The following is a 21,286-nucleotide window of genomic DNA, read 5'->3' as shown; positions in this document are numbered from 1 at the left end:
CTAGTTTTCTGTGTTATTTTTTTAAAAACATCTGCCAGTAATCACTCTCCAACTTAGCCCGGCAGAGGAGAGGAAGGAGTGTGGGGGATCGATGAGCCAGATAGATCGCAAAGATTGCTGACTTTAACATCCTGGATAGAGATCTGGCCAGCAAACCCTGAATACTGTATGGAGTCACAAGGCTTTTTGCTGTCCTTGGCCAGTATAAAACATCTTGGTCCTCTGGAATTTGTTTGGGGCTGTAACGGCAGCCAACTGTGCAGTGCGGAGATTTTGTTGAGCGATTAGACAGATTTATTTGACCATCTGGCTTCTCATCTGGTTTTTTTAGCTGGAGAGAAGGGATCAGAGTGGCAAAGAAGAGGGACCAAAAGATGAGGAGGAAACAGAAAGGAATCCTGGCTGATAAGAAACTCGAAACCAATGTAAACATCGGTTCTTTCAAGGACATTCCTGAAGTGAAGGGGACAGCAGATCCGAACCACGAATAGTTTAGAGGGAAGGAAGTAGGGATGGAAGCTGGGAAAAAAAGGGAGGGATGGAGAGAAAGAGGAAAGGAGGGAGGAAGGTGGGGAAGGTACGGAAATGGTTGTCTTTTAGGGAACTTGTGGTTAAGGCAAGCGCTGAAGGAAAGTGGGGGAAAGGAATAACCATCAGTGGCAAAGGAAAAGACAAACTTTTTAGTTTAGTGTCAGTGTGTTTGTGTGCTTTCTCAGTTCAGCCTGGATCCCAATGCTCCATGTCAGCCCTTAGGCAACCAGAGTCTGATGTCCAGCTACTCTCAGCCGTTTGCCCCTTAAACCCTCCTCAGCTGGACCCCCTGCTTTAAATTCCAATCTTAATTGAAAGAGAAGCAGCATGGCCTAGTGGAAAAAGCACGGGCCTGAGAGTCGAGGACCTGGGTTCGAATCCCAACTCTGCCTCTCATCTGCTGTGTGACCTTGGGCAAGTCACTTAATTTCTCTGTGCCTCAGTTAGCTCATCTGTAAAATGGGGCCTGAAACTGAGCCCCATGTGGGATGGGGACTTTGTCCAAACACAATTATCTTACCCAGTGCTTAGTATAGTGCCCGGCACATAGTAGACACTTAAAAATACCACAGTTATTATTACTGCTATCATTCATTCTTCAGCTCTGTCATCCAAGCATTTTTTTCCCATCAGAAAACTGCCAATGTTTCCTCCCAGAAAAGCTCCCCATTGTGAGATTTGATTTGAATCAATCCCATACTTAGCAATGTCAGGACTATCAAAGGAAGACTGAATGCCACTTCCTTAATGGTGATTGCTCGGAGTGGTGTTTTTCCGGGATGTTCACCCCCCTCATTTTTCTGCCCTGTTTTGTAGTCTCTCGTTTTTAAACACTTCTGGCTTCTGACTTGATAAGGGACTCTCTCATTGCTAGGTAATTTCCTCAATTACAGTGTGGCCTAGTGGATAAAGTACGGATCTGGGAATCAGAGAAGCTGAGTTCTAATCCCGGCTCCGCCACTTACCTGCAGCACGACCTTCGTCAAGTCACTTCACTTCTCTGTGCCTCAGTTTCCTTATCTGTAAAATGGGGTTTCATACCTGTTTTCCATCCTACTTAGACTGTGAGCCCCATGTGAGACACGGACTGTATATGGCCTGATAGACATGTATCTTTCCCAGGACTTCATTCATTCATTCATTCAAGCGTATTTATTGAGTGCTTACTGTGTGCAGAGCACTGTACTAAGCGCTTAGGAAGTACAAGCCGGCAACATATAGAGACAAGTCCCTACCCAACAACGGGCTCACTTAAAACTGTGCTTGCCACAAATTAATTGCTTAACAAATACTATAAATTTATAGAGATATATAAAGATATATATTCTTTCTGGTTCCATTTTTTTCAAATTTTTCACTTCTCATGACTGGGACTGTCAAGAATATTACATTTTAAATGGAACTTTTATGCCATAACATTAATTCCCTTTTTTTCCTCAATCACCTAATTTGCCTTGAATGATCTCTGAATCGTCTATTTCTGCCCAATTACATGCTTCTGACCCAATTCATTCATTCAATTGAATTTATTGAGCGCTTACTGTGTGCAGAGCACTGTACTAAGCGCTTGGGAAGTACAAGTTGTTAAGATATGACATACGCCAACAAGTTGCCAACAAGTTGCCAACAATTAGCACAGTTGCTCTTGGCTGATTGGCTTTAAAGGCAATATGAAACTCAGTTCATGTAAATCTACTGCCGTTACTAACTTGTGATAGGAGTTAGTTCATCTTGTGCAACTTAACTGCCTTACTGGGGCTTCACTGACTGAAGAACTCAAGCCAACTTTAATAGTTTAAGATGAGCTAAGGCGCCAGAGATCATGCGTTCCATGTCACCACAAATTACACCTTTAATCTCAGCCAACCACCTCAGTATGTATTCTGTTGGCAAAATAGGCAAAAGAGTGTGGATGTCGTTGAGTAAGCCATCCCCATACTGGAAAAACGAATCTCATTTTTACCGTTCCCCTGCAGTTAAATCTCTGAGTCAAATTTACAGAACCCTACTTGAAAGGGCACAGGACTGGAAAGTCAGAAAACCCGGGTCCTCATCCCAGTTCCACCACTTGGCTGCTCAATGACCTCTGGCATCTATAAAATGGGGATTAAATAGCTGTTCTTTTTCTCCGTTAAACCGTGAGCCCAGGGTAGGGCAGGCTCTCTGTCCAATCTGTTTGTACTGGATTTACCCCAATACTATGAACTGTGCTTGGCTTAACAGATACCTCAAGATATCAGAGTTTATCAGAGTTTAACAGAGCTTAACAGATACCGCAATTATTATTTAATCTCACAGACTCCTCCATCTCCCAGGAGAAAGTTCTCACCCCAAAGGCGATGAACCCTGAGGTCACGCTGGGTGGGTTCTTCAAAACTCTTGGGTGCAGAATCCCAAAGAAACAAGTGAAATCCAATGCTCAAAATTTCTTCTGAAAAAGAAAAGTCCTTACCTTCAAGGGTCGTTCCCTCCCCGGTAAGGGTTTCTCCTGCTCCGGACGCATACAAGGCAGTCACAGACAGTGAGTACGTGGTGCCTTGGTCTAAGCCCCTCAGTAAGGTAGAGGTCATTTCTCCCCTCACAGTCACCTCCTGAGTGTCACCTCCAGTCACTGGAATATACGTTATCAGGTATCTTTTGACTTTGCCAGGGGCTGCACTCCAAGATAATTTCATAGTTGAAGTTGTAGGGTCAGAAACCTTCAGGTTTCTTGGATTTCCTCGGACTACCCAAGGTAAAAAAGAAAGAAAAAGAACAAAATATATAATTATTGAGTGGAAACATGTCTAGAAACACAACCGTTTGTCTTTTTACCCCTCTTGACTGCAAGCTCATTGTGGGCAGGGAATGTGTCTGTTATATTGTGTTCTGTTGTATTGCACCCTCCCAAGCACCTTAGTACAGTGTTCTGCACACAGTGAAAGCTCAATAAATATCACTGATTGATTATACTCTCCTAATTGCTTACTACAGTGCTCTATGCACAGTAAGTGTTCAATAAATACGATAGATTAATTGGTTGATTTTTACCTTGAATGTTTCTTATGTTTTAACTTTTTCACCCACGGGTGACAAAACCTAGGGAATTTTTACTCTAGCTATTTGTCCAGCCAGAAAATATCCATAGATTCAAGAAGGGTTTGGGTAAATCCATGGACAAGAGGTCCCTAAAAGGTTATTAGAGGAGAAAATAAGGGTGCTAGATGATGATGATGGTATTTGTTAAGTGTTTGCTATGTGCCAAGCACTATTCTAAGCCCTTGGGTAGATGCAGTGTAATTGGGTTGGACCCAGTCCCTGTCCCACATGGGACTCACAGTCTTAATCCCCATTTTACAGATGAGATAACTGAAGCACAGACAAGTGACTTGTCCAAGTTTACACGGCAGACGAGAGGCGGCAGAGCCAGGATTAGAACCCAGGTCTTTGGGTCTAGTTAAAGAATGTCCATGATGAATTGGAAGACGGGGCATCTAAGGATATAAGACAAGTGATCCATATCCACGAGGTTGGATGCAAGATGGTCAGCCATTATTCTGTTTCCTCGCTGCCATCGCTGGAGACCGAATAGTGGTATATATCAATCAATCAATCAGTGCTATTTATTGCACACTTATTATGTGCCCGGTACCATTCTAGGGACTCGGGAGAGTACACTATAACAGAAACAGCGGACACATTCCCTACCCATAATGAACTTACAGTCTATATGGACCATTGGTTTGCCTCAATCAGGCATCTTTTGCTAAACCAAAATTTTATTAAAAGCCAGTTTCATAATTCTTGTGATAATTCCCTTTAACTAGAACTATAAAAAAGAGGGGGAAGGGAGATCCATAGAAACTTTGAGTTACTTTCCTACATTTACCCTAATTATGACCACCCTGGATCATAAAGTGAGCGATGCTATCATCACTACGGTATCTAAAACTGTTGGAGCTAATATATCGAGATTATAAGAAAATGAACAACGCAACCCGGGGTCCAGAATTTTGTCTCTATCAGTGGCAGCAAAGGTTGCCAGGAGGAATAGTGTGATGGCTGTCTTTGACATCCAACATTATGACCCTTCTAATATCTCCCTCTAATTATGCCTCACGGATCCATTATCTGTAAATCTATACAGTCACACCTTAAACATTTTTACAGTCTTAACATTTCCCTCTACTAGACGACGCCATCCAGAATGGCTGGCCTGACACGCAATTGGGGTTGTGATGAGTCGCACAGTGAAAGTTATGCCTAGATTCTGCAAAATTACGGCAGCATGATGAAAAGAATAGTACCATGGGAAAAGACAAGAAAGCAACTCCCCAGAACAACTGACTCCTGTGAACAATTTCCACTGGATCCCAGCCACCATGAATCAACCTGTAGGGTGGGGTTTCCAGGGCAACCTAACATTCTGGCCCACTGCTTCTTCTTCTCCCCTGCCTTCTCCCCAGTAAAGAATGCAAATTTCATTCTCGTTAAGGCCTGACTGAAAGCCGCAGAGAAGGTCAGCGCGTCCTGAGCCGCGTTTCTGGGGCCTTAGCTGCTGCTCGAGCTTTCTCGACCAAGGCTTCACATCCCCTGAAGAACCAATCCACCTGGCCATGGAGCTGCCCCTCACCTAGATCGTTCAATAGCATTTCATTCCCCGGTCCCCGGGGATGCACCATGGGGACATATACCTTCTTCCGTTGCCGCGTAACCAGACAGTGGAACTCCAGGCCCCGAAAAGTACTCGGGAACAACAGACACTTCATATCTTGTGTCTGGGGTCAGATTCTCTAGTGTTCTCCTTCTTTCATTTGCTGGGACTGTGACTTCTTGTCTTTCTCCACCTGAAACAGGCCGGTACAGCACCCGGTATCTTAAGACCTTCCCTGGGGCTTGGTTCCAAGAAATCTTGAAACTGTCCGTGGTTTCATCCGTAACCTTTAAGTTCCGAGGCGCTCCTTTAACTGCAAGAAATGATAATTTTGTAAATATTTCCTTTTGGTTGATCTCCTCCTGAAATGTCCCAAAGAGCTTCTGTTGTTTACCAAACAAGCTGGAATGTGTTTCTGCTCCCCCCAGAAGTGATATAATAGCCTAGGTGTTGGAAACACCACCCCGACATTTGGTAATAGCGCTGCTGGGTCTGAAAATTGGAGCAAATGCAGTAATACCAATAAAGAATCGGTGGGGCTTCGTATTTGTCCATAGGATCTCCTTAGTTTTAACCACGTAAAAATGTCTTCTAACAAGAAAATATTTTTTCTTCTTTTGCTAAAACTTAAAATGGCCATCACATCCTTCTAGACTGTGAGCCCGCTGTTGGGTAGGGACTGTCTCTATATGTTGCAAACTTGTACTTCCCAAGCACTTAGTACAGTACACAGTAAGCACCCAATAAATATGACAATGGATGAATGAACATCCAAGGAAAAGAGCTTTCTAACCCGCTCCCTGCTAAAAGGGCTGCATATCAAGGGAAATGGCATGGCCTAGTGGAAAGAGCACGGTCTGGGACTCACTGGACCTGGGTTCTAATCCTAGCTCTGCCACCTGCCTGCTGGGTGACCTTGGGCAAGTCGCTTCACTTCTCTGTGCTGCCTCAGTCTCCTCAACTGTAAAATGGGGAGTCAATATAATACCTGTTCTCCCTTCTACTTAGCCTCTGAACTCCATGTGGGACAGGGGTATGTCCAACCTGGTTATCCTGTATCTACCCCAGTGTTTAGTACAGTGCTTGGCCTATGGGAAATGCTTAACAAATACCATAATTATTATTATTAACTTAATCACAGTGTCCGAATAATGTTGATAGGCTACGTACTGAGTAAGATTCTGGATGGAATTTGACCTAGAATTTATGATGATGCTGTGGCCAGGGATTACTTCTAACAGCTCTCCCAAGTGCTTAGTCAAGTGCTTAGTACAGTGCTCTGCCCTCCGTAGGCACTAAAGAAATACCAATGATTGATCGATTGATGCGTGCTAGGTGGATTCGCTACTCTTGGATCAGACCAATTGTTCATCCAGACTATTATTATTCTGTCTCCTAAAATGACATTAGGACTTTTAGATGTGGCGATTACCCTTCTTGGCATCTGTTTTCATGGTTAGAGATGGATCATCTAGCATGATCATCTGACTTTTCCCTCTAATTCCCTCACTTGCCCGCTAATGATAATAATAACTTTGGTATTTGTTAAGTGCTTACTATATGCCAGCCACTGTACTAAACGCTGGGGAGGGACCAATCGCCTAATGTGGCCAGTGGGGCCATGGATTTAATAATAATAATATTGGTATTTGTTAAGCACTTACAATGTGCCAAGCACTGTTCTAAACGCTGTGGAGGTTACAAGGTGATCAGGTTGTCCCACGAGGGGCTCACACAATTTTAATCCCCATTTTACAGGTGAGATAACTGAGGCCCAGAGAAGTTAAGTGACTTGCCCAAAGTCACACAGCTGACAGTTGGCAGAGCAGGGATTTGAACCCATGACCTCAGACTCCAAAGACCGGGCTCTTTCCACTGAGCCACGCCGCTTCTAGGACAGGTTCTTAATATAGTCTAGAGTAAACATGGTAAATAAATAATAATAATAATAATAATTGTGGTATTTGTTTAGGGCTTACTATGTGCCAAGCATTGTTCTAAGCACTGGGGTAGTTGGGTTGGATACAGTCCCAGTACCACATTACTCCATTTTAATCTCCATTTTACAAACGAGGTAACTGAGGTGCAGAGAAGTGATGTGACTTGCCCAAGTTCACACAGCAGACAAGTGATGGAGCTGGAATTAAAATGCGGGTCTTTCTGACTCCCAGACTGGTGCTCTCTCCATTAGGCCACACTGCTTCAGAGTCCATTTGACCCATGATAATGAATCATGTGGGACATCCAGGAATTGAATTCTCATCAGGAATGAACTTGTATCTACTCCAGCACTTAGAACAGTGCTAACCCCATAGTAAGTGCGTGTTAGTATATTATATCAGTATAATAATTCCCTAGTCTTCAAAGAACAGCACCTAAAGTCTAAGCCTCAACCAAGGTTAACCACCATCCAGTCCCTTGAATGTACCCAGGGCAGAGGAGAAAGAAGACGGAAAAAGATTCCTGCAAGCTGGAGTCAGACAGGCTGAAGAAATAAGTGTCGAGGTTCAAATCTGCTCAACCAGGCCCCCAGAAATCAGCAGAAACACTGGTCATTTTCAAAGAGAAATCCAGTTGGGCTGGATGGTTGCCAAAGATTGGTTTCCCCAGCAACAGGACACCAACACACAGCAGTTGAACTCTAGGATATTCATCTTGGATGACTGAATGGTGATGTTTCACTTTTGTCTCTGTTATACAACTAATAAGACGTGGTGGTTGGGAAGCAGTCCGTGCCCAGAAAGATGGCAGTTGTTTGGGCGATTCTCCAGAAATTTCTCTGGCATGATTTGGCAGGGGGTGCTAGGGAAGAGCTGGTCAGAAGGAAAGATGTAGGCGTAGGATTTTCTCTCTACAAAGGCAAATTCTGCTCTTTACTTACTTAACGTTCCCCGCCCTGTCCCTGATTGTGAATTTAAATGTGCCTGTGTTGAAGGAATTTGTTTCACCTTCTTACTGAGCACTTATCACCTTGTTCCTACTACAATATATACAATGCTGATGGTAGAAACCATGCGAGCAACTGCAACTAGGTTTAGTCATTCTCAGATCACTACCTGAAAAACAGCAGCATTTCCTCCTCTCATGACTGCACAAATACGTAGCTATTAAATGCTATTCGTGGTAAGTGAAGAGCAGGTAATCAAACAACAAGCAGCGTGGTTTAGTGGAAAGAGAGCGGGCTTGGGAGTCAGAGGACATGGGTTCTAATCCCAGCTCAGCCACTCATCAGCTGGTAACCTTGGGCAATCCACCTAACTTCTCTGTGCTTCAGTTACCTCATCTGTAAAATGGGGATTAAGACTGTGAGACTTACATGGGATAACTTGATTTCCTTGTATCTACCCCAGTGCTTAGAACAGTGCGTGGCACATAGAAAGCACTTAACATATACCATTATCATTATTATTATTATTATTAATGGTAGTTATTGAGCACTTACTGTGTGCAAAGCACTGTAAATCATCTATTCATAGTATCATATAGTCTAATCCCCTACCTACATGCAGCACTAAAATAACCCAGATAAGATAAATCAATTCCCCTTCGGCAAACCCTAGAGAGAGGATTCCATGTCTACCAACTCTATTACATTTTACTCTCCCAAGCCCTTTGTACAGTGCTCTGCACACTGTAAGCGCTCAATGAAAACCAATGATTGATCAGTTGATTCATTACCTCCTCCTTTAATCATTCTGAGCCTAATATCTGGGTAAGGGAAGGTCATCTTCCCTAAATTTCTATGTTTTATTTTCATCCTATTTAATCTGATTCGGTCTGCAGTAATCACAGAGAACAGCTGTTCACTCTTTGCCCCCTGCCTGAAACTGCCTCCCACTTCAAATCCACCACATCACAACTCTTTCATTTTCAAAGATCATCTGAAGTTCCATCTCCTCCTGGAGACATTCATCTTTAATCCCCACCTTCCGAGACAGCCTCAAGCAGTCAGGATTATACACCTTCCCTTAGCTTTTGTAAATATCCTTGGTGCAGTTTAACTTACAATTATTTATCTAAATCAGGCTTCCTTACTGAGTCCAACCTGATTGTACTGTACCTATCCCAGAGCTTAGTACAGTGCTTAGCACATAGCACTTCACAAATGCCTCAGTTTTATTATTTCTAGCTTTTTCTCTTATTCTCCAACTATTTGTGAACAGACTGTATCTGTCAGTTTTCTCTGTTGGACTGTAAGCGCCTTGAAAACAGGGGCTGTGTCTCTTATTCTGTTGTATTCTGTCAATCACTGGTATTTATTAAGCTCTTACTATATGCAGAGCACCGTACTAAGCGCTTGGGAGAGTACAAACTAATGGAATTAGCAGACCCATTCGCTTTCTATAATAAACTCAAGCACTGAATTCAGTGCTCTAGATGAATCAATCAATTAACGGTACTTATTGAGTGTTTACTATCTGGACACCACTGTACTGAGCACTTGGGAGAGCACAATTCAACAGAATTAGCGGACGTGGTGGAGGCTCATAAAATTCTATTTATTGCCTGATTGTTCAGTATCTCTGCACCTTAACCTTTCATACACTCAAAGATAATAATAAGAATAATGATGGCATTTATAAAGCACTTACTGTGTGCAAAGCACTGTTCTAAGCGCTGGGGAGGTTACAAGGTGATCAGGTTGTCCCACGGGGGGCTCCCAGTCTTAATCCCCATTTTACAGATGAGGTAACTGAGGCACAGAGAAGTTAAGTGACTTGCCCAAAGTCACACAGCTGACAATTGGCAGAGCCGGGATTTGAACTCCTGGCCTCTAACTCCAAAGCCCATGCTCTTTCCACTGAGCCACGCTGCTTCTCATAAAGATGTTACTATGCCCTCAGCTTTCTCCTTCTTCACACTTCTTTCTCCTCAAAATGCTGAAAAACGACAGTGGCTGAACTTCATCGACATCCTGGCACCTACAAGTAGATGACTGTCCAAAGGATCTCCATTCAAACAGCAAAGAACTATGAAAATATTGGTAAAAATGAGTACTTTACCTTCCAAAGTGGTTTCTTCTCCAGATAAAGGAACACTGAAACCATCTTCATATTCAGCAGTGACATTGACCACGTACAGAGTTTCTGGATGTAAGTTATTCAGAATGACACTAGTGCTGGAAGCTGGTTCTACTACAGTCGTTTCCTCCGTCCCCACTGCCTCTTTGTATTTAATGTGATAGGAAAATACATTCGCTCCCGCTGGAGACCAGTTGGCTTTGAAACTGTAAGACGTCACATCGGAAAAGCTCAGATCCCTCGGAGGCACGTAAGCTAAGAATAGAGAAAAGATATTTGAATAAGTTAAGTATACTGAAGTCAAATCGGGAAATGCAAAATGAGTCAAATGTTTCCCACCACTAGTCAACTTCTCTGGCATTCATGGGACATTCAGTAACATACCCCATTTGCTCTCAGATCTAATAAACCCACAATTGAGAAGCAGCATTGCCTAGTGGATACAGCCCGGGCCTGGGAGTGAGTCTGAAGGACCTGGGTTCTAATCCCAGCTCTGCCACTTCTCTGCTGTGTGACCCTGTGCAAGTCACTTCACTTCTCTGGACGTAAATTACCTCGTCTGTAAATTGGGGATTAAGACTGTGAGCCCCGCGAAGGAAAGGGACAGTGTCCAACCTGATTAATATGCATCTAAGCCACCACTTAGTACAGTAGCACACAATCAGCACTTAAAAAATACCATTTAAAAAAATTAATGCGACAATATAATCTGAATAAGCAGACTGGAATGAACCAGTTTACATTCCACACTATTTACTGTCTTAGGGCAGGAAGGTAAAATTTGACCCCCTTGGAATTTACAAGACTTTGTTGAAATTATTTCTGTTCTCCAGGGACAATTTTAGGTGTGAACAAAGCAGGAGGAGGCCAGGAACCACCATTTCCAGGAACCCCAAAGGCCAGAGAAGGAGTGGTGGTAGCAGAGATAGTATTTATTGAACTCCCACTTAGTGCAGCAGTGCTCTGTACCACGTGCTTGGGAAGTGCCAAATGAAGAAGTAACACATTTCCCACGCACAGGGAGCTGACACTTTAACAGGGGAGACAAATGAGAGAGTATTTAAAGGGATAGTCAAAATAAATAATTGAACGTACAACTGAGTACATGTATACACAAGAGAGCCGGGGATGGATATGGATAAATTTATCAAGAGCTTGATGGACTTTCATTGCCTATTTCTCTATAGTCCGTGCTTTCATTCACTCATTCAATTGCATTTAATGAGCGCTTACTGTGTGCAGAGCACCGTGGTAAGTGCTGGAAAGAGTACAATATAACAATAAATGAACACATTCCCTGCCCAGAATGAGCTTACAGTCTAGAGGTGGTATTTGTTAAGGGCTTCCTGTGTGCTAGGCAATGTACTAAACGTACAGTGTACAATGTACAGCGTGAGTGTAGGGAACCAAAACCTCTATGGCTTGGGTCAGTGAGGGAGTGGATTAAGAATGGGAATAACTGGAGCAAGAGTTAGTTCAGCTCATTTTTCCCCTCCCTATTTTCTGTTGCCCACTTTCCCAGTATTAAAAAATGATAATTAGAAATAGGGCTGCCAAAATGTTAGGGCAAGCCCTACTGATGTCATCCCAAACATCTCTTGTTATGGGTCAAGCACTTTTCTAAGCGCCGGAGTAGACAAATTAATCAGGTTGGACACAATCCCTAACCCACTTAGGATTCACAGTCTAAGTAGGGGGAGAGCAGGCACTGATCCCAATTCACAGATGAGGAAACCAAGGCGCAGAGAAGCTGAGTGACTTGGCCAAGGTCACATAGCACGCAAGTGGCAGAGCCAGGATTAGAACTCAGGTCCTCTGACTCCCAGGCTTGTGGACTAGGCCCTGCTGCTCCTCAATCAATCCTCAATAGCATTTATTGAGCTCTTACTGTGTGCAGTGCACTGCATGGTACCATGCAGAGCACATAAACCTCTTCCTGTCTTTCAAGTTAATGGGTATTCCACAACCACAGAAGAATTAACTAAATAACCCTGCAAGCTCTATGAGGGTAGGGGTCATGCCTTGTACATCTGTATATTTCCCAAGCACCTACAAGAGAGCTCTCAACTTCTCGGTGCCTCAGTTTCTTCATCTGGGAAATGGAGATGAAATACCTGTTTTCCCTTCTACTGAGACTGCAAGGCCCATCTGGGACAAGAAAAGTGACTGACCTGATTATCTTTTATCTACCCCAGAGCTTAATTCAATGCTTGGCACGCAATACAGGCTTACTAGATGTAACAGTCATCATTATTATTATTATTATTATCAGCTCGGTACACAATAGGTGTTCATTCATTCATTCATTCAATTGTATTTATTGAGCGCTTACTGTGTGCAGAGCACCGTACTAAGCACTTGGGAAGTACAAGTTGATCAGTACAGTGCACTGTACTCAATAACACTCAGCACAAGTGACCTGCAAAGAGACATTCAGTATAGGACTAGGCCCTCAGTCAGAACCAAGAATATTGATTTTTTTCTTTGGTTTTCTGTCTCCAGAATGAATAACCACCTGATTCAATATTTTAGTAATAAATATTAAAGTCATTTAAATTGACTTTAAAATAATTGAATCAATCAATGGCATTTCTTGAGTGCTTACTGCGTGCAGAACACTTTATACTAAGCGCTTGGGGGAGGACAATACAAAAGGGCTAATGGCTAGTAGACCAGTTCCCTGTTTACAAATTCAAACTAATTTTAGGACAATGCCCAAGCCTCGCATTATTCCCACGGAAGCCACCACCTAACATAGTCAAAAGAAATCACACGTTTGCCAGTGAGGCACTTGGTAGAACCTTATTAATTTCCAATTATTCATATTAATGTCTGTCTCCCCCTCTGGACTGCAAGCTCATTATAGTCAGGGAACGTGTCTGCTAATTTCTCTTGCATTGTACCCTCCCAAGTACTTAGAACAGTGCTCTGCATGTAGTAAACACTCAATACCATTGATGAATTGACTGATTGATTACATCTTGCTGGTTATAAACAAACTCTTCAGACATTCACACACGTTCTTGCTTTCTCTGTCTCGCGGGCGAATTACTTACATTTTTTCTTTATAGCCTGCAGTTCCTGTTCAATTCGAAGGCAGATAGATTGGGTAAGTTCAAACGATATCCTCTGGAAAGCATCAAAATCCTCCACCGTGTACACGTGCGTTTCGGCCGGAGGAGAGGCGATGGTTTCCAATTCAGAACGCACAGCATCCTTCACTCCCACCGCAAAGATTTCGACATCTGAATTCCTCAGCTTTATAGCCGGTTCTTTAAAAGCATCCGATGATTTTCCATCAGTGATAAGAATCATGACCTTCGGCACGTTGCTTCTCGACCCCTTGCTGGCGACGAATATTTTCTCTCTCACATAGGTCATAGCTTTGCCTGTATTTGTCGAGCCCCCTCGGTAGGGGAAGGTGTTGATGGCCTCAATTATATCTTCGACTCTGGTGAATTTTTTCAACGTGAACTCTGTGTGGGGATCTCGGCTGTACTGAACGAGACTTATTTGCACCCTGTTGGGTGAGATCTCAAAACTCTTCACTAACACCTCCAAAAAGGCCCTCACTTTAATGAAGTTTCCGATTCCAATACTGTAAGAGCCGTCGACCAAAAACACGATGTCTGCTTTTATATCCACACCTCGAGAGCATTCTGTGGAGAGAGAGCACACCGCTTGTAAATCGGCACAATTTACCCCATCACTCTAATCTATTCGTTGAGCTCACCGACAACAGCATTGTCCTCAAAAAAGATGCTAACGCTCTCTGGCCTCTTTCAGAATGTTCTCTTAAGGAGGCAAGCTAAGAGATAAGACCTCAGAGGCTGCCATCAAATCACTCACCCACTTGGACTTTCATTGGCTGGGTTTTTTCCATGATGGAAATGGCCTCACTGGACGTCAGGCCTTTCATGGCGTAGACGCTGATCTGGTATTCGGTGTCCGAGGAGAGATCCCTCACGTTGAGAGAAGAAGTATGGGGGCCGACGCTCAGCATGTGATGCTTACTTCCTGCGATCATGGGAGTGAGCTGCACTCTGTAGCCAGTTACTGGACTGGGGGATGGATCCCAGCTGAGTTTCACAGACTTGGATGAGATTTCCGAAGCAATTAAATTGGAGGGAGGCTCCACCGCTGGAAAACCAAAGACGGGATCCAGATTAGATGCGACAGAGCTGTTTTTCCTAAAGCAAACTTTGCTTTCCTCCAGAATCAGCAGCAGATTACAATTTAGGGGCTTGTTTTCATTTTTCATCACTCTAAATTTCAGGGCATCCGAGTCAGCCCCCCCACCTACTAAACGAGCCCCAACAAGCCATACCAGCCATCCAAGGGGGCCAACATTGCTGTTTTGGAATTTAATCAGTCAGTCAAAAAAGTTGAATAGAAAGCAGCATCCCAGCAGCTGGGGGAAATGCTGAGGGAAAAAAAGGACTGTAAAGAAGGAAAGTGTATCACAGAGAAGGAGAATGTGAAGAAAAGATAAAAAGAAAAAGGAGAATAGGGAGGAGGAGGACGTAGAAGAGGAGGAAGAGAAAAGATAAAGGAGGAGGTGAAAGACAAGAGAAGGAAGAGAAAGGAAGAGGAGGGAGGAGGAGAAGGTTGAAGAAGAGAAAAAAGAGAAGAGGAGGGCAAGAGAAGGATAAGACAGAGAAGTAGGAGGAAGGGGAAAAGGTGAAAAAGATAAGAAAGGAGGAGGAGAAGAGGTAAAGAAAAAGGAAGAGGAGGGAGAGGGGAAGAAGGAGGAGGAGGAAGACAATACTTGTTACATTAGTAGGCACTTGTGCTTGCTGGAAATAGAGGAATGTTTCTGTAATGCACAAGTATTACCCTATGTAATATACAAAATTAATATTGACTGTTTCACTGAAAACTATAACATCAGTGGCTCATAAAACACAACAGCAGCAAAATTTTTTATTATGTGTTCTGGAGGGATAGATGTTTCTGGTTTATCAAAAGACCGGGTCAGCGAAGGGGGAGACAGACATTAATATCAATAAATAAATGACAGATATGTACACAAGTGCTGTGAGGCTGGGAGGGAGGATGAATAAAGGAGCAAGTCAGGGTGACACAAAGGGAGTGGGAGAAGTGGAAAGGAGGATTTAGGCAGTCAATGAGGCTTTGAAGGAAATTCGGTTCCACCACCAGACTTAAGCCGCTGTCGGAAGGAGGGCAATTTGCAGCCCGGATCTGGCCAAGATGGCCCTGTTACAGCTCCCTGTGGAGAAGGCTATTTTCTCATAAGCATAAATTTATTTCTATGGCAATAAGTCATGCTTCAGAGGTGATACGTGCATATCTGAAGGGAAGCAAAGGTGAAAAATGAACAAATTATCCAATGCTAGGAGTCAGGGGGCCTCAGATCAACTCTGTCACTTGCCTGCCATATGGTGTTGGGTAAGTCACCCAACTGTGCCTCAGTTTCCTCATCTGTAAAATAAGAATTAAATAGAAGCAGCGTGGCCTAATGGTTAGAGCTTGGGCCTGGGAGTCAGAAGGACCTGGATTCTAATCTCTGCTCCGCCACTTGTCTACTGTGTAATTTCGGGGAGTCATTTAACTTTTTTTGTACCTCAGTTCCCTCATCTGTAAAATGGGAATGGAAACTGTGAGCCGCATGTGGGACACGGATTGGGTCCAACCTGATTAGCTTGTATCTAGCCCAGTGCTTGGTACAGGGCCTGGCACATGGTAAGCAATTAACAAATACCATAAATAAAAAAACATACCTATTCTTCCTTCCTCTTAGAATGTGAGTTCTGTATGAGGAAGGGACTCTGTCAGATATAATCATAGTGTACCTAACCCAGCACTTCACACAGTGCTTGACACATAGTAAGTTCTTCACAAATACTCAAATGATTATTATTATTATCATTATTATTATCATCACCCATCACGGAGAGGGCTCAGGCATTATAAACTCCTTCAGCTGGGTGACTGATAGGTGATCAATCGATTAATACCATTCTACTGGGAGAGTTGAAAAATGCACTTACTACCGTTTACTGGTTGGTAAAAATTCCAGGTACCACAGTTTTTTAACTGCACTTTAATTCAGGGCCTTGAGAACACATTCCAAAGATTCTCTCTCTCTCTCCTACAGACTGTAGAGTCTATGCAAGTCAGAAAGAGTCAACAAAGGCAAAGCGAAAAACAGATTTAGTGGCTAAATTTCCCCAAGGTCAACTCACCTTCCTCTCCACTAACCAGGTCACCTAGCTGTTCGTCCACCCCTGAGCACACTTGGGAGATGATTTCATTCTGGATATCCACAATAGCATCGAAGTTGGCCACATTGAAAACATGCTGCAGTGAAGGGGTGGAAGCAATCTGTTTCAGCTCTTTTGCGTCTGCAGCTTTGATACCTAAGGGAAGAATGTGATAACAATCCATCAGCCTACCAGCACAAGACTGAGCTCTGACCGGGACATTAAGATAGGTAGGGGCAGTTGGTTTCATACTTTGATTCCGGAAGATCTGCTTTCAAATCTTAAGAGACTAGTCAAAATGATTTCCTCTACACTTGCCATCTAATTGTTCAGATCCACGACCACACTTTGCAACTGGGGCTGACGGCATTCTGATGGGACCTTGTGGCCTCTCCTCTCGTCACGTCTCAGAGCCATCTTGAAAGCAAGGACAATGATCCCAGCAATGGAGGAGAGTGAACATTCCTCTCCCACCCTACCTCGGATAAGTCCATAGGGACAGAGGGCAAGAGCCGCCGTAAAATCCGTTGGAGTGGAAGATGACACTTCTGATGGAAAGATTTTATCCATGTCTCTACAAAGGTCCATTTTACCCTATGCAACCCGGAAAATTGCTCCTTGGTGTGTTTGGCACTTGAAATATCTTGGACTGCTGAGAAACAGCATGGTCTAATGGGAAGAGCACAGGCCTGGAGAGTCAGAGGACCTGGGTTCTAATCCCCGCTCTGTCAATTGCTTGCTATGTGGCCCTGGTCAAGTCACTTGAAGTCTACAGGCCCTCTGGACCTTTAGCTCATTGTGGGCAGGGAATGTTTATGTTTATTGTTATATTGTACTCTCCCAAATGCTTAGTACAGTGCTTTGCACACAGTAAGCAATAAATGAATAAGACTTTCTGACAACTTCTTTGTGCTTTAGTTTCCTTGCTAGTTAAATGGAGAATTAAATAGCAGTTCTCCCTCCTACCTATACTGTGAGCCCCATGCAGGACAGGGACTCAACTCTGATTCATTCAATCGCATTTATTGAATGCTCACTGTGTGCAAAGCACTGTACTAAGCACTTGGGAAGTACAAGTTGGCAACATATAGAGACGGTCCCTACCCAACAGCAGGCTCACAGTCTAGAATCTGATTATGGGTGTTTGACCCATAGTGCTTAGCAAATTCCATTAAAAAGTCTTCATTCTACTTCCTGATGTCAGGATTTTCCTAAAGTTTTACTGGAGGAGAATAAATTTTCTCCAGATGGGAGCATGTTCAGGGATCTGTTTAGGTAATGTTGCCTCTCACAATCCCCATCTATGCTGCTGAGGTTGTGATTCATTGCATTTTGAAAATCTCTCTTCTACCCCCAATGCTGACATCTCCTTTTCAGCTCACCCTTACTTGGGAATTTTGCTATTGTCCATTGTCCTCACATGGCCTACCCAGGAAAATTATTGAGATGAGCACTGACTCAGAGTTGGTGAGTAGGACAAGGGCCCTTGGCAATCTTATCCTGCTTTTCAGTGTTGGGAGTGGTTTGTAGGTGATTGTGTAACTGCTTAAGATGGAGGTCATCTCACACTCGTAAAGAAAGTTGTAAAATCTCCCAGCGTCGTAAACGTAAAGCTTGATGCCCTGTTGTTTCCAAACTCTCAGGTGATCTCTCACAGGACCTTAAAGTCTTCTTAATTTGGTTTCCTCCTTCATATGTGGGATGCTATCCTGGCTTGGTAGCAAAATCAGTGGAAATATTAAATTCTGTGCTGCCTGTGAATATTTGAGGAATGTGTAATATTTTCTCACTGCCAAGAAGTTCCCTTCTGACTTCACTAACTCTGCAAAGTAGCTCATAATGTTCTTCAGGTCTTCTGGTAGATGCACCTTTAGAACACAGGTAGCGCACAACAATTTCTGGATGACTGTCTCAAAGACTTCTGATGATGCTCATAGCCAGAATTGGAAGCTTCTTGATAGAACAAAAGTATAATTGCTGTTTCCAGCTTTTTGGCCTTGGTCACATCTTCAAGCATCGCAGTGTAGGATTGATTAAACAGGATTCAACCTACCACACAGCCTTGTTTCACTTTACTGGTGTTGGGTACCTTCAAGGTTAATGTGACTAAACATACTATGGAATAGCCTTAGAATCTTGTTGAACTCCTCAAAGAAGCCAAATTTGCTTAGGAATCACCAGTATTCGGACAGTGCCCAATCCTTTCTCAGGGCTGTATCATAGAAAGATTTGGACTTTGCTCCCTGTTCTTCCGTCTTTCTTGTGGCAAAGTTCTATCTGCTGGAGTCCACTGAGAATCGAGGAGCCATATTTGATGATTTACTTCACCTGTCTGCCTAGAAGCACTCGGTTTAAGGGTTTTTTTTGACAATGACACCATTAAAGTACGCTGGTGGTTTCCACAGTCAGCCCTGACCCTTCTTTCTTTGTGGCGTCTGAGATTCAGTTACATCATTTCAGTGTCCCCCGTGTTGAGGGACGTGGCTAAACATTAATTACCAGCTCCCCTCCTGGCTTGTAGACATGGCTAAATCCACATTGGAATTTTTTGAGCTCGTCATGAGATATGTGGGAGGATCACATAGGAAAAGAGCTGAGTGGGAAACGTGCTTAAGGAGAAAGCCGAGTGGTCATTGCTGTGGTTGACCCGCAAGTGGAGAATCCAATGGGTGGGCTCAAACAATAGCCCCACCAGCCTCTGGGGAGCCATTTTATCTGCCTCCCCGCCAAGGCTATCCTCTGGATACACATGTGGGGCCTAGTGGGTAGATCATGAGCCTGGGAGCCAGACGGACCTGGGTTCTAATCCTGACTCCACCACTTGTCCGCCATGTGACCTTGAACAAGTCACTTAACTTCCCTGTGCCTCAGTTCCCTCATCTGTAAAATGGGGATTGAGACTGTGTGCTCCATGTGGGACAGGGATTGGGTCTAACTCAATCATCTTGTATCTACCCCAGAGCTTAGAATAGTGCCTGGCAAATACTAAGCATTTAAAAACTACCACAGTTATTATTATTATTATTATGCTCACCCAACAGACAAGCAGCCAAGGACACTTACCCAAAGAAAAGACTTCAACGCCCCGATTGCGGAGCTCACGGGCCGGAATCTCCACCTCATCCTGGGATTTCCCATCCGTGATGACAATCGCCACCTTGGGGAAACCGACCCTGGCTCCAGCGGCATCGGTAAATGTATTTTTAATCAAATAATCGATCGCATCACCTGTGGAGAATGGAAAAAAAAAGTGACCACTGGTTCTCCTCCGGATTGATCGGCAGCTGGAAGCACTGAGAAGGAAGCTGATGTGGCGGGGAAAAGGGGGAAGAATCAAAATATCTGGTTGAAAAACAAAGTGCAATCTTGTTTATTTGAGGATACCTGTCATAGTGTTGCCTCCTTTGTATGGGATTTTTTTTATGGCAGCGAGAAGATCGTTCCTCTGGTAATACTGATTTAAGTTGAATTCGGTTCTCGTATCAGAACTGTACTGGACAACGCCGACTCTTGTCTTCTCCTCTCCAACGTCGAAGGCAGATACAAGGGCAGAGATGAAGTCCAGGATGTATTTGAAATTGTTCCTCCCCACACTCCAGGATCCATCCACCAGGAATATTAAATCTGTCCAGGCACTGACGGAGCATTCTGGAATATGAGGTAGAATGACATTTCAAAATGTTGAGTCATTTCCCAGTAAATGATTAACACCATTCCACATTCCAATGTGTTTTTTAAAAACGACCACCTACAGCCCGTCACTATTTCCATTTGCACGGAGGGATGTACACCAGAAGTAGTTCTAAACTAAACCAATCATTCATTCATTCATTCAGTTATATTTATTGAGCCCTTACTATGTGCAAAGCACTGTATTAAGCACTTAGGAGAGTACAATACAACAGTCAACAGACACATTCCCTGCCCACAACAAGCTCATCTGAGTTGAAGGATCGATCCAGAGGGTAGGGACCGTCTCTCTATGTTGCCGACTTGTACTTCCCAAGCGCTTAGTACAGTGCTCTGCACACAGTAAGTGCTCAATAAATACAACTGAATGAATAAATTTCCTGTGAATTAATCCCTCCCTCCCTGGAAACTCACAGGAACAATTAAGAGATATGGCAGTATAAAGCTGCTGATCATGTTTAAGGTCAAAGAGGATGAGTTGAACTAGGAGAGATTTAGAGGTTCCCAGAGGTAAGTGTCTGGAGTCGGGGGTCAAAGCACTGATGGGTCCCAGGAGCAGGAAACTAATAATAATTGTGGTATTTGTTAAGCACTTACTATGTGCCAGGCACTGTACTAAGCGCTGGGGTGGATACAAGCAATTCTGGTTTGGCACAGTCCCTGTACCATGTGGGGCTCACAATCTCAATCCCCATTTTACAGATGAGGTAAACAAGGCACAGAAAAGTGGAGTGACTTGTCCAAGGTCACACAGCAGAGAAGCGAAGGAGTCAGGATTAGAACCCGTGACCTTGTGACTCCCAAGACTATGCTCTATCCGCTACGCCACGCTGCTTCTCCTAAGTGTCCCAAAACAAAGTTCACCCCTCCTCCCATCTTTGCTCAAACCTGGGTGATGGGGCAGTTTGATATTCTCCATTCCAGCCATGGATGCCGAGAGGACCCTCCTGATGAAGAACAGCTCTTGGGGTCACTAACTGAATCCACAGCCGGTTTACAAGCCAGATCGCATTTTGAGGGCGGGCAGCGAGTTTTCCAAACCCATTGGCAAGGTTGGTTTATAAAGAGAAAAAAGTCTACACCTCAGGGCTTGCTCTGAAGCGGGCTGGCGACATTTCCTCTTCACTCCGTTTCAGATCAGGAAAGCTCAGCAAGAATGAAGCACAAGGATCCGTAGAGGGAAACCT

At 43.7% G+C, this 21,286-nt stretch overlaps 1 protein-coding gene across 3 annotated transcripts in view; it reads right to left on the bottom strand.

Annotated features, from left to right (window-relative positions):
* COL12A1 (collagen type XII alpha 1 chain) overlaps positions 1-21,286 on the bottom strand; it is a 144,958-nt gene that overhangs the window by 108,843 nt on the left and 14,829 nt on the right. For 2 of the 3 annotated variants that reach the window (XM_038760746.1, XM_038760747.1), the window contains exons 5-12: positions 19,794-20,057; positions 19,473-19,637; positions 16,392-16,565; positions 14,035-14,325; positions 13,242-13,844; positions 10,168-10,440; positions 5,205-5,477; positions 2,984-3,256 (exon numbers count right to left, since the gene is read on the bottom strand). The exons of the other annotated variant lie outside the window; for it this stretch is intronic. In XM_038760746.1, coding sequence (XP_038616674.1) covers positions 2,984-3,256; positions 5,205-5,477; positions 10,168-10,440; positions 13,242-13,844; positions 14,035-14,325; positions 16,392-16,565; positions 19,473-19,637; positions 19,794-20,057 — 2,316 coding nt within the window. The remainder of the gene's footprint in view (positions 1-2,983; positions 3,257-5,204; positions 5,478-10,167; positions 10,441-13,241; positions 13,845-14,034; positions 14,326-16,391; positions 16,566-19,472; positions 19,638-19,793; positions 20,058-21,286) is intronic. 3 annotated transcript variants of the gene reach the window in all.

This window comes from Tachyglossus aculeatus, chromosome 19, assembly GCF_015852505.1.
Source record: "Tachyglossus aculeatus isolate mTacAcu1 chromosome 19, mTacAcu1.pri, whole genome shotgun sequence".
In the NCBI taxonomy this organism is placed as follows: domain Eukaryota; kingdom Metazoa; phylum Chordata; class Mammalia; order Monotremata; family Tachyglossidae; genus Tachyglossus; species Tachyglossus aculeatus.
This window is presented reverse-complemented; position numbering and strand designations above follow the sequence as displayed.